Source organism: Mus musculus, chromosome 8 (genome assembly GCF_000001635.26).
Source record: "Mus musculus strain C57BL/6J chromosome 8, GRCm38.p6 C57BL/6J".
Lineage (NCBI taxonomy): Eukaryota > Metazoa > Chordata > Mammalia > Rodentia > Muridae > Mus > Mus musculus.
The window spans coordinates 111246087-111259640 of NC_000074.6; the positions used below are offsets into that span (position 1 = coordinate 111246087).

At 43.0% G+C, this 13554-nt stretch overlaps 1 protein-coding gene across 2 annotated transcripts in view; it reads right to left on the minus strand.

The window, feature by feature from the left end:
* Nucleotides 1-13124, minus strand: part of Glg1 (golgi apparatus protein 1) — a 105927-nt gene extending 92803 nt beyond the window's left edge. For both annotated transcript variants that reach the window (NM_001368315.1, NM_009149.3), the window contains exon 1: nt 12685-13124. In NM_001368315.1, the coding sequence (NP_001355244.1) occupies nt 12685-13110 (426 nt within the window). In that variant the 5' untranslated portion in view covers nt 13111-13124. The remainder of the gene's footprint in view (nt 1-12684) is intronic.
* Nucleotides 13125-13554: the final 430 nt, after the last annotated feature.

Here is a 13554-nt window from a genome sequence, read left to right on the forward strand (position 1 = left end):
CAACCCCAAACACAGAACTTCTAATCCTTCTGCCTTCACCTCCAGAGTGCTAGTATCAGAAGCCTAAACCATTATGCTGGATTTATTTGGTGCTGGGGAATCAAACTGAGGGCTTCAAGCATGCTGGGCAATCACTCTGTTAACTTGCTATATCCCTAGTACTCAACCTAACATCATCTCATGTCAGTAAATTAATGCTGAATGAAAACAGAGGTTTGGCTCTCTCCCTTTATTTGTTTTTAGATTCCAGGCCACACTTCTTGTTCCTCCACACTCTATTTTAATGCAGATACAAAGGTTATTACTAGCTCAGCTCTGAGCTCTGAGGGACATCACTTTGAGATTCCTGAGTTTCACATTTATCTAACTCACTCAGATAAGGATGAGTCATTGAGCAATTGCAGTTTTATCCAGTGTTGTTCCTCTGGAGGAAGCTAAGACATCTCTTCATTCAGCACATGGATCAAGCTGAAGATCCAGTTTACCCATTAACAAGATCAGCAGACAGAGTAGCGTCTTCCTTTCCTGAAGGAGAGGTCAGAGACACGGGCACCGTAGCGTAGCCTACCCTGCCTCAACAACCCTACAACAATCCTGCCTCAGCAGCCTGAGTACTGAGATTAGAGGTGTACACTACCACACCTGGAAAAATGTATCTGATTTTAATAATATATTTTAATAAACTCAGTACACACAAATTATCATTAAACATATAATATAAAGACTGAAAAAAGATTGCACTGTCTTTTAAATCAAGTGTGTGCCTTACACTGTACACCTCAGTTCCAAGTAGATACAGCTCAACTGTTAACAGCTACAGCTGACTGGTGATTACCACAGCAAATAGGACAGTCCTGCTCTATAAGTGCTATAGGCATAGATAAAAGTAAGCTATCTTACAATTTACAGATTCACTTGAGGCTAGTTACTGATTCTGTTTACCTCATTTAAAATAAAGATTGTGGGGCTGGTGAGATGGCTCAGTGGGTAAGAGCACAAACTGTTCTTCCGAAGGTCATAAGTTCAAATCCCAGCAAACCACATGATGGCTCACAACCAACCATAATGAGATCTGACACCCTCTGAAGACAGCTACAGTGTACTTATTTATAATAATAAATAAATAAAAATATTTTTTAAAAAGTAAATAAATAAAGATTGTGGGTGGAGGCAAGAGAGTTCTAGGGAACTAGGGACCCTCTTTAAAAAAAAAAAAAAAAAAAAAAAAAAAAGCTAGGCACAGACCCTACTTCTAATCCCAGCACAAATGAACCCAGCAGGCTGAGGAAGAATAAGGCCAGTCTAGGTAACAGAATAAGATTCTGTCTCAAAATCAGCCCCACTATCCAGATGGTGGTGATACACACTTTTAATACCAGCACTCTGGAGGCAGTGTGAGTTCAAGGCCACCATGGTCTACAGAGCAAGTTCCAGGACAGAGCTATGAGGAGGAACCCTGTCTCAAAAAAACTAAAAATCTCCCCACCCCCAAAGTTTTTAAAAAAAAAAAACACTTTTCATTGGATTAAATACTACCTAGAAAGTATTTTGTCTCTCTTAAAACAGCGCTTATAAAAAACAAGAGTAGCCAGGCAGTGGTGGCATACACCTTTAATCCCAAAACTGGGGAGAGAGGCAAATGGATCTCTGAGTTCGAGGCTAGCCTGGTCTACAGAGGGAGTTCCAGGACAGCCAGAGTTACATAGAAACCCTGCCTTGAAAAAACTAAAGAGAAACAAGAGCTATTATCAATATCTATATTACCAACACTGAACAGTGTCCTGTACACAGGATTCAGTAAATATTTGCTGACAGATGAAAAATTAATTACCCACCAGCCATTTTAATAGCTTCTTTTTAAGAAACATAATCGTGATAATATTGCTGACTATATTTGTTGAACAAAACAGAAAATGCAGCTGTAGCATTTCCTCTTTTGAACTATTCAAGTGTATTACTTCCTTCTGCAGAACAATGAATTATTAACAACTGTATACTATGAAGCACTCCCATCGAGAGCCTTCTTGAGCATTTGCTGGAAATGTCAATGCTATTTTACAGGTAACTCTCAGTTATATAGAGGAGTATCTTTATCTCAAGTTGGGATAAAAAAAACCATGCCAGCACTTAGGAGGCTAAGGCAAGAAGACTTAAAGTTTTTAAGATTATCTTGAGCATATAAAAAAGACCATTTAAAAACATTCCATTTCTGATCTTTATTTAGAAAACCAGTTAGTAGACCTAGCACAAAGGAGTGCAGGAGGCTGAGGAAGAACAGCCCTGAGCTGCTGTGTATGTACACAATTTCTGATAGTACAATGGTGCTGTATACTTTAATATAGTACACCTATTTAGCATAATATGAATAGCACTTAAACTCTTAAATTCATGTATGTCTTGGCTGAAAGTAGAGCTAAATACACAGCCATTACTTAAAAATATATTACTTTTTTCAGTACTAGAGATTGAACCCATATTAGACAACTAATGGGGGGGGAGTGGAGAGTGTTTGTGTGTGTGTGTGTTGAGTCCTAGCTGGGGCTGGAGAGATGGCTCAGCAGTTAAGAGCACTGACTGCTCTTCTGAAGGTCCCGACTTCAAATCCCAGCAACCACGTGGTGGCTCACAACCACCCATAACGAGATCTGACGCCCTCTTCTGGTGTGCCTGAAGACAGCTACAGTGTATTTACATATAATAAATAAAATAAATCTTTGGGTTGTTTTTGACAGGGTTTCTCTGAATAGCCCTGACTGTCCTGAAACTCACTTTGTACACCAGGCTGACCTCGAACTCAGAAATCCACCTGCCTCTGCCTCCCGAGTGCTGGGATTAAAGGCTTGCGCCACCACGCCCGGCAAAATAAATCTTTAAGAAAAAAAAAACAATCGGGCTGGTGAGATGGCTCAGCAGGTAAGAGCACCCGACTGCTCTTCCAAAGGTCCTGAGTTCAAATCCCAGCAACCACATGGTGGCTCACAACCATCCGTAATGAGATCTGACTCCCTCTTCTGGTGTGTCTGAAGACAGCTACAGTGTACTTACATATAATAAATAAATAAATCTAAAGTTAAAAAAAAAAAAAAACAATCCTAGCTGTCCTAGAACTTGCTATGTAGATCAGATTGGCCTTAAACTCAGAGATCCACCTGTCTCTGCCTCCAGGGTACAGGGATTAAAGGCATGTGCCACCTTACTGGGCTAATATGATTTTTTAAAAGATTTATTTAATTTATGTATATGAGTACACCATTGCTCTCTTCAGACACACCAGAAGAGTGCATCACATCCCATTATAGAAGGTTGTGAGCCACCATGTGGTTGCTGGGATTTGAACTTAGGACCTCTGGAAGAGCAGTCAGTGCTCTTAACTGCTGAGCCATCTCTCCAGCCCCAAATAATATGATTTTTAAACTAGGAATAGCAGGGCTGGGTACGACCCAAATTTTTACCCTTGATTTGTGTTCATTTCACTGCCCTAAAAGAATTTAGTATCTATAAGACATCAAGTTATTAACACTCTGCTAGAACTGTTTCTTGTTCACAATCTCATTTATCAAGCTGTGAACAATGGTAGTATCTCAGAGTACTAATGTTTTTCCACAATGAAGTACATAATGGGAGCTCAATAATGATTTGATTAGGTGTTTAAATTGCTTCCAACCACTGGGTTAGCATGAGAAGAAATTCCATATGATCGCTAACAAAACTACTACACCCTAAAGTAAAACAAGGCTTAGATTAACCGCTGTTTATGCTATTCCTACCACTCTTTCCCTCTGAATGAGCAAGAAATCATGAGACAATTATATATGTAAATCCTAGAATCCATACAGTATATGCCTACCCAGAATATGAAAGGTAGACAACTTAGACAGAAAAATCTTCAGAGTTGGGGATCAGTCATAAAGAACTTACCTAGGGGAAGCCCTAGAAACACACATAGAAACACACACACACACACACACACACACACACACACACACACGTTTCCTAGGGCTATAGGGTTAAGAGTGCTTGCTGCTTTTGCAGAAAACCTGAGTAGTTCCCAGCACCTACACTGCTACTGACAGGCAACTGTAGCTCCAGTTCTAGGGGATCCAAGGCCCCCTTCTAATCTCACTCACTTAACACATGAAGAAACTAATTAAAAATTAAGCCTCAGGGTGGTAAATGTTTTGCCCACGGTCTTAAAAGCAGCTAATAGCAAGCCTGGCGTGTTTGCTCCTACCTGTAATCAAAGCAGTTGTGAGGCAAAGGGCAGGTTGTCAGGAGTTTCTGGTCACTGTAACTACACTGTGAGTTCTAGGACAGCCTGACTATTGAGATCCCAACTCAAACAAAACAAAACAAAACAAAACAAAACAAAACAAAACAAACAGGACTGGGAGGAGGACATAAACTTAAGGACCTGAATTTGTATTCCCAGTATCGCTGTATACTGGCTAGCCAGTCTAGCCAATCAGTGAGCTCCAGGTTCAGTAAAAAAAAACCTGTCTCAAAAAGGGAGGTGGAGCAGGATGGGGGTGGTAATGAACACCTCTAATCTCAGCAAAGCCAGGTGCATCTCTGAGTCCTAGCCCAGCTTAGTCTACATAGCAAGTTCTAGGGGGCTGGAGTCAGATGGCTCAGTGGTTGAGAGCACTGGCTGCACTTCCGAGAACCCGGGTTCAATTCCCAGCCCCCACATGGCAGCTCACAGCCATCTGTACCTCCAGTTCCAATTTTATGTGCAAAGCATCAATGCACATAAAATCATTTCTTTTTCATTTATTGTTGTTGTTTTCAAGACAGGGTCTCTCTGTGTATAGTCCTAGCTATCTGCAATTCACTGGGCGTTGTGGTACATGCCCTTAGTTCCAGCACTTAGGAAGATCTCTCTGTAAGTAAGAGGGCAGTCTGGTTTAGAACTAGTTCTAGGACAGCCAAGACTACTCAAAGGAATCCTGTCTCAAAACAATAACAACAACAACAACAACGGGAAAAAAAGGAAAGAAAGGAAAAGTGAAAGAAAAGAAGGAGAAAAGAAGGAAAGAAAATTCTAGGGTAGACAAGTTTATAAAAGACCCTGTCTCAATAAAACAAAGCAAAATAAAGAACAGTGGAATGCTGAAGATAGGGCTCTCTGGATAAGAGCACTTACTGCTCTTCCAGAGGACCCCAATCTAGTTCCCATCACTCACTTTTTTGATGACTCAAAACTGTCTCTAACTCCAGCTTCAGGGGAGTTCTCTGGCCTTCTCAGGCAAACACTCATGTGCAAATATCTAAATACAGACACATACATAATTAAATATTGTTTTTGGACAGACAGTGGTGGCTCATGCCTTCAATCCCAGCACTTGGGTGGCAGAAGCAGGCAGATCTCTGAGTTTGAGACTGCAGAGTGCGTTTCCAGGACAGCTAGGGCTACACAGAGAGACACTGTCTCAAAAACACACACACACAAAATAAATAAATAAATATTTTTAGGGGGTTGGGAAGATTTGAGCCAAGCTTGGTTGGCATGGAGCTCAATATGTAGAACAGTTGGCCTTGAACTCACAAAGGTCTCCCTCCCTCTGCCTCCTGAATTCTGGGATTAAAGGAAAAATAAATTATTTAAAAATGAATAATAGGAGGGCTGGACAGATGGCTCAGCGAGTAAGAGCACCGACTGCTCTTCCAGAGGTCCTGAGTTCAATTCGTAGCAACCACACGGTGACTCACAACCATCTGTAATGAGATCTGATGCCCTCTTATGGTGTGTCTGAAGACAGTGGCAATGTACTCATACAAATAAAACAAATACGAAGAAAAGAAAGAAAAAGAAAAAAATTAAAGCTCTGACTACTAGGTCTTTAAAAAACTTAAGATTAAATAAATAAATAATAGGCTAGAGAGAGAGATGCCTCAGAGGCTAAGAGCTCTTGTTTAGTTCAGGTTTCAGCAATTATATGGTGGCTCGCAACTATCCACATCTCTAGTTCTAGGGGACTGATTCCCTCTTCTGACCTCTCTGGACAGCAGGCATCTACACAATACACATTCATAAATGCAGGCAAAACACTCATCTACACAAAATAAAAATAAGTAAGTCTAAAATAAAACATTTTTACAAAGATGGGAGAGTGTTAGGAAAAGACATCCAATGTTGCAGGTATATATACACATGCATCAAACACAACAGGTAGGTAGGTGGGTGGGTAGGTAGGTAGGTGGGTGGATGAATGGATAGATGGATAGACAGATAGATAAATATAGAGGCAGGCAGGCAGGCACACAAAGTTAATGGTCATACTATTATGGCCCAATTCACTTTTTGTGTGGTTCAGGGAGCTAATTCAAATAACAGGAAAATATAACCAATTCTATTTCAGTAATAAAAATTCTGGTTCATGTGAGGTGGGATTTTAGATCCACTGCATTACATAGAAATTCTGTTCATGAGATACCCAGACCAGTAATTAGATTAGCATTACCTGATATTGCTGGTTTGTCTGCCTGGACAAACAATCAGCACTATTTCAGCTCACAGAAGCTGCTACTATTTAATTGTTTTGATACTGAAGAAAGGAGCTTCTGGTACTAGCTGTCCCTTCCTACTTTTTATCTATTTATACACACACAGCATCTTCAACAGCCACATAGTAATCTCCCTAACTGCAAACAGTAACTTGAAGAGTAAACGATTCCCTCTCTAAGTCAGAGGACTTGTTAAACATCAGCCTCACCAGACATAAGAAAACACTACCTGTTGGAGCCTATTCCTCATTAAGAAAGTAAAACAACAGTACTCAGCTCACAGGACTATCACGAGTATATATAACAAAGAGTGTGTCTATTCTCTCAGGTAAAGTCCAGTTAATGATTAAGAACAGAGTAGCAGCTGGGAGGTGGTGGCGCACACCTTTAATCCAGCACTCAGGAGGGAGAGGCAGGTGGATCTCTAAATTCCAGGCTGGTGGTCTACAGAGTAAATTCTAGGAAAACCACAAGTGCACAGAGAAAGCCCGTCAAGGAAAGGAAAGGAGAGGAAAGGAAAGGAGAGGAAAGGAAAGGAGAGAGGGAAGGAGAGAGGGAAGGAAAGAGGGAAGGAAAGAGGGAAGGAAAGAGGGAAGGAAAGAGGGAAGGAAAAAGGGAAGGAAAAAGGGAAGGAAAAAGGGAAGGAAAAAGGGGAGGGGAGGGGAGGGGAGGGGAGGGAAGGAAAGGAAAGGAAAGGAGAAAGGAAAGGAGAAAGGAAAGGAGAAAGGAAAGGAGAAAGGAAAGGAGAAAGGAAAGGAGAAAGGAAAGGAGAAAGGAAAGGAGAAAGGAAAGGAGAAAGGAAAGGAAAAAGGAAAGGAAAAAGGAAAGGAAAAAGGAAAGGAAAAAGGAAAGGAAAAAGGAAAGGGAAGGGAAAGGGAAGGGAAGGGAAAGGAAAGGAAAGGAAAGGGAAAGGAAAGGGAAAGGAAAGGAAAAGGAAAGGAAAAGGAAAAGGAAAAGGAAAAGGAAAAGGAAAAGGAAAAGGAAAAGGAAAAGGAAAAGGAAAGAAAGGAAAGGAAAGAAAAGAAAAGAAAAGAAAAGAGAAAAGAAAAAAAGGAAAGGAAAACAAAGGAAAAGGAAAAGGAAAAGGAAAAGGAAAAGGAAAAGGAAAAGGAAAGGAAAGGAAAGGAAAGGAAAGGAAAGAAAAGTAGGGGAGGGGAGAGGAGGGGAGAGGAGAGGAGGGGAGGGGAGGGGAGGGGAGAAACAGCTGGGTCTGGGAATTTATTGAGACCCTGTCTCAAAATTCCAAAGAAAGGTAAAATGAGGATCAGAAATACAGCACAGTTGTGTGTGCTTGCCTGGCCCCGGGCTCAATCCCCAGCACTGTTAACAGAGTTATCAAAAATGCTCACCTACTAACTTTGAAAGTTGGTTTAGGGGCTGGAGAGATGGCTCAGTGGTTAAGAGCACTGACTGCTCTCCTAAGGTCCTGAGTTCAAACCCCAGCAACCACATGGTGGCTCACAGCCATCTGTAACGAAATCTGACACCCTCTTCTGGTGTGTCTGAAGACAGCTACAGCGTACTTAAATATAATACATCTTTAAAAGAAAGAAAGAAAGAAAGAAAGAAAGAAAGAAAGAAAGAAAGAAAGAAAGAAAGAAAGAAAGAAAGAAAGAAAGAAAGAAAGGAAGTCAGTCAGTTAAATAGCCAGGGGTGTGGTACATGCCTTTGATCCCACTATTTGGGAGGCAGAAGCAGGCAGACCTCTGAGTTTGAAGCTAACCTGATCTATAAAGTGAGTTACAGGCCAGCCAGAATTACACAATTAGATCCTGTCTCAAAAAAGAAAAAAAAGAAGTTTGTAATGCTGAGATTTTTTTTTCCTGATTCTTGTATAAAACAGTCCACCTTAAATAAATACAAAGTATTTTCTCTGTACAAAGGTTTAGGTAGTGGCTATTAGTATATTCATAGAAAGTACTAAGAAATATTTTTAAGTATCTCAGACACACACTGAAGTACTCGTAAATAAAATGACATCTGGTGTATGCTTTAAAATATATCAGTCTCCCAACACTACCCTAGAAAAATAGCAGGGGAGTGACACACATACACACAAACAAGTATCTGACCCTCCTCTGCAGTTAATACTCTACCATCTACTACTTCAGAGTGGGTTTAGGACAGATCCTGAGGCCAGCCTGGTCTACTAAGCTAGTTCTAGGACAACTGGTGCTACATAGAGAAATCCTGACTCAGAAAAGAAAAAAACAAAAAACAAAGAAGTGGGTAAGGGGATCGAGGGATGGCTCTGCACACTTGCTGCTCTTATAGATGACTTTAGTTTGAGTCCCAGGGTCCACGTGGTGGTTCACAACCATCTGAAATTCCAGTTTCAGGGGACTGGATGCTGTGTGGATACTGTGATACTGGACACCTTTGAAGCAGACATACATGAAGGCAAAACACCTATACACACTAATCAAACAAACAAAAAACAGAGTGGGCCTGTAGCCTACATTGGGTCCTTTAAAAAGTCTGACTCAGGCTGGGTAGTGGTAGTGTATTTTTTTTTTAATGTACATCAGTGTTTTGCTTGCATTATGCCAAATTCCCTGGATTAGAAGTTACAGACAGTTGTGAGCTGCCATGTGGATGTTGGTAACTGAACTCAGGTCCCCTGAAAGAACAGCCAGTGCTCTTAAACCACTGAGCCATCTCTCCAGCCCTGGCATGTGCCTTTAATCCTACCTAGCACTTGAGAGGCAGAAGTAGATAGATCTTTATGGAGTTCAAGTTCCAGACCAGCCTAGTCTACAGACTGAGTTCCAGGACAGCCAAAGGTACACAAAGAAACCCTGTCTCAAAAAAGTATGTCTCATCAGAGGGGTCCAAAAGAATGCTCTACATAATGGTCAAACTACCTTCATTCAGTAAAGCTGTGATGAATTAATCGATAGCTGACATGAGTTTTACTAAGGCATAGCCTCAGATGTGGAGTTTGTTGGCAGATGACACATTAGATGAACTGAGTTAAATACCAACTGATATTACTTAAAGGTAAAACTGTGCTCCAGGGCTGTTGAGATGGCTCAGTGGTTAAAAGCGCCGACTGCTCTTCAGAAGGTCCCAGGTTCAAATCCCAGCAACCACATGGTGGCTCACAACCATCCATAATGAGATCTGATGCCCTCTTCTGGAGTATCTGAGGACAGCTACAGTGTACTTACATATACTAAATAAATAAACCTTTAAAAAAAAACAAAAAAAAACTGTGCTCCAATAAATCCTGTAAGTGAACTACATAATTTTGGACCACACTAGAGAGAACCTTAAATTCTAAACTTGTAGCAAAGCCTTTAGTTCCAGTATTCAAGAGACAGAAGCAAGTTAAAGCCAGGTTGGTGGATACAGAAAAATGTCCAGGGCTACAGAGTAAGACCTGTGTAGACCTCTTTTTTGAGGGGAGAGAGAAGGAGGAAGAAGAGGAAGAGGAGGAGGAGGAAGAGGAGGAGGAGGGAGGGTGGGCGGGTCAAGCAGCATGCCTTTATTCCCAGCACTTGGGAAGCAGAGGCAGGCAGATCTCTTGAGTTTGAGGCCAAACTGGACTGCAGGAAAGCCAGGGCTACACAGAGAAATCCTGTGTTGGTCTTGGAAAACAAAGACAAAACAACTTGAATATTCAGCTCCTTCCTTCCAACAGTGGGTCTCCAATTTACACGTCACTCCCCTCCAAGGAATATAAACGCACATCCATCAATTCACTCATCCTAAAGCAGCTAACAATATTCTCCAGTTCCAGCCCTGAACTAGGTACTCTAGAACATCACAAAGAAAATAGAAACATAGCTACCAACCATCAGTTTATATATGACCCTGACAAAAGAAAGTGAGTTTACGGGGTTGGAGAGATGTCTCAGTGGTTAAGAGCACTGACTGCTCTTCCGGAAGTCCTTAGTTCAATTCCCAGCAACCACATGGTGGCTCACAACCATCTGTAATGGGGATCCAATGCCCTCTTCTGGTGTGTCTGAAGACAACAACCGTGTACTCACATACATGAAAGAAAGAAAGAAAGAAAGAAAGAAAGAAAGAAAGAAAGAAAGAAAGAAAGAGAGAAAGAGAGAGAATGAATGAATGAATTTACTGAAATATCCTTGCTGGGAATTGGGAATTTTGAGACCGATGGTAGACCAGTGACTACATTTTCAGCTGCGTGTACTTTTCTTTATGCAAACTAATCTAAGGGGGAAAAATGGTACCACTAAGTTAAGACTCCAAAATTAGACAAGTCTGTTCTTTATGGACGGAGAGGGCCACTACATGCATGACAGAAGACCATTCAGTGCTCCTCTAAGGAAAGGTATATAGGTGTTCATAATGTACATAGCTTTAGGCACTCCTTCAACTGGACTTTTTTTGCCACTTTCCCTTAATAATATCCTATTTCTACATCAATACAGTAACAATGTATCTACTAACAGATGGGACAATCTCACCTTAAGGAAACAACATCTAGTAAGTATCCTCAAAAATCAAATAGAAAATTCCAAAAAAGTTTAACAGTTATGACTATTGGCTATGCCGGGCAGCGGTGGCACACTCCCAGCACTTGGGAGGCAGAGGCAGGCCGATTTCTGAGTTCGAGGCCAGCCTGGTCTATACTGAGTGAGTTCCAGGACAGCAGCCAGGGCTACACAGAGAAACCCTGTCTGGAAAAACCAAAAAAAAAAAAAAAAAAAAGAAAGAAAAAAGAAAAGAAAAGAAAAGAAAAAAGACTATTGGCTATATCTACTTTCCAATCTTCAAGCTATACATGTGACCCACGTAAGGTTCCACATTTCTGGTAGCTCTGGAAACTTTCTGGCTCTTGATTTTGTATGTCTTTTCCTCTTATGACTTTGGTTTTTTTAAGTCCTATTGTTACCCTGGCTGGTCTGGAACTCTCTACTTTGACTAGGCTATAGTCTCAAATTCAGAGAGAGATCTGCCAGCCTCTTCCTCTCAAGTTCCAGAATTAACAGGATGTGCCATAAAAAAAAAGGGCCTTACCTTTGCATAACACTAAAGCAAGACTAGCAAATGTCTATAAACCAGTGGTCACATCATGGCCTTGAACAATCCTGAAGATACAGTATTCCAAATGAGATGGCCAAATAGCAATTTTCTACTTGCCAGATTTTGGGAGTAATCTTGTTTATCTAAACCTTTGAAAACAAATATTTCTACCAATATGCTCACGTCTGCAGCATCAAATATAGAAAAGAAGTTGTCAATGTTTTTTAACTGGAGCACACCAAGTAATATAAGCTCTAGAAGAACTCACTAAGGTACTGTTAAAATTATTTCAAACTAGATGAAGTGGTTCAGCCAGATGCGGAAGGATGCCTCTCATAGGCGGCCAACCTGGGCTACAAGCAGATCCGGTCTCAAAAACAACTATCTTAAGACTTCAGAAAGACCCCACTACAGACCACAAACACCTTATATTTATTATATAGCATCAAATGCTGCCTGCAACTTTCTCAGACTTTATAGGGTTCCAAGGGACATGAAGGAACAGCCTAAAAAATGAGGTCCTTTACAAACTGACCACAGGAAGTGAAGACAAAAAAAAAAAAAAAAAAAAAAGCATAGTTTCAGCACCAGGTAAATAGTAAAGATTTACCAATTAAAAAAGAATGTGGTAGAAACAGTAAATTCGGCTTTTGACTACATTCACACCAGAAGAGAACCCAGGTTAGCTCACCAAGCGCCTACTGCTAAATAAACAGCAGATCGATCTTTAGCAGTTTAAATGTACCGATTTTTTTTTCCACGTTGAAATCCATTGCTACAAACTGGCGAGGTCGAAACGGATAGCAAACAAATCCTAAACTGGTTTTCCGGCGAGGAACCGCTCTGCATAGAGCATCACACAAAAGACAGGAGCGCAAACAGAAAACACGCTCCTTAGGCCTGCGCCTACTGAGGCCGTGAGCCGAGGTCCTGATCCCAGAACACCGCGACGACAGGGAGCGAACTAGGGGACCGGAGGAGGAAGGATCGGGGTGGGATCCGCTTGCCCGAACGCACCCGGGAGTGAGGGGCAGGAAAGAGAGAGGCGCGAGCACAGCCCTGAAGGAAAAGAGCAGAGGGAAGCTGCTGCTGCAGCCCGGCATCCGCGGCTTCCAGGCCGGCGACACCCTCCGGCCCGCACCAGGCTCGGCCCTCCTCCCCAGGCTCGTCCCACCTCCTCACCTCCCTCACGTCCTGCAGGCACTCGAGCACCGCCAGGTTGTTGCTCCAGGTGTGTTTGGGGCACACACGGGTCACGTCCTCCCGGCAGGACTCTTCCTCCGCCAGCTTCCAGCCTCCGCCAGTCCCACCGGGCCCCGCTCCGCCCCGCCGGGCCGGGAGCCCGCCCGCCGCGAAAAGCGACTGCTGCTGTTGCTGCTGCTGCTGCTGAGGCGGCGGCTGCTGCTGCTGCTGCGATAACTGAGGCTGCTGAGGCGGCTGTTGGCCGGCCGGGCTGCCGCCTCCACCTTGCCCTGGGAAGGGCCCAAAGTTGGTCCCCGGACCCTGGCCCTGACCGTGACCATTCTGGGCCCCTGCTGCCGCGAGCAGCAGCAGCGGCAACGCCGCCGACAAGCGGAACATCCCCCGTACACGTCCACACACCGCCATCTTGGGTTCGCGGCGAGCTCGACGCACCCGCCGGCGACGTGTATTTAAATGAGGGGGCGGAGCCGCGGGCGTGGGCTGGCGTGGCTCCTCCCCAGCGGGCGGTAGACTCGGGAGTCCGCGGCGGAGTGAAAAGCAGCGGAGGTTGCGCTGCGAAGGAAGGGCCCACGCCCTGGACCCGGCTGGCGGGAAAGTGGATAGCCTTCCCGGAGGAACTGTTGGAGCTGCTGAGAAAACCTGCGTAGGGGCACCGTGGTATAAATCTCTCGATTGTTGACACGGAAGAGAAAAAAGAGAAGTGAATTTGGACTGACACAACTAAGATGGCCGGTGGAATATTTCGCCAGTTCGGTGACTCACGGTGGGTGGAGGAGGAAGGGTTAAAAACTTTGTTGTGTGTAGATGAACTTCAAAACCGAATGTATTCCGGTATCTGAGAGCCTCATT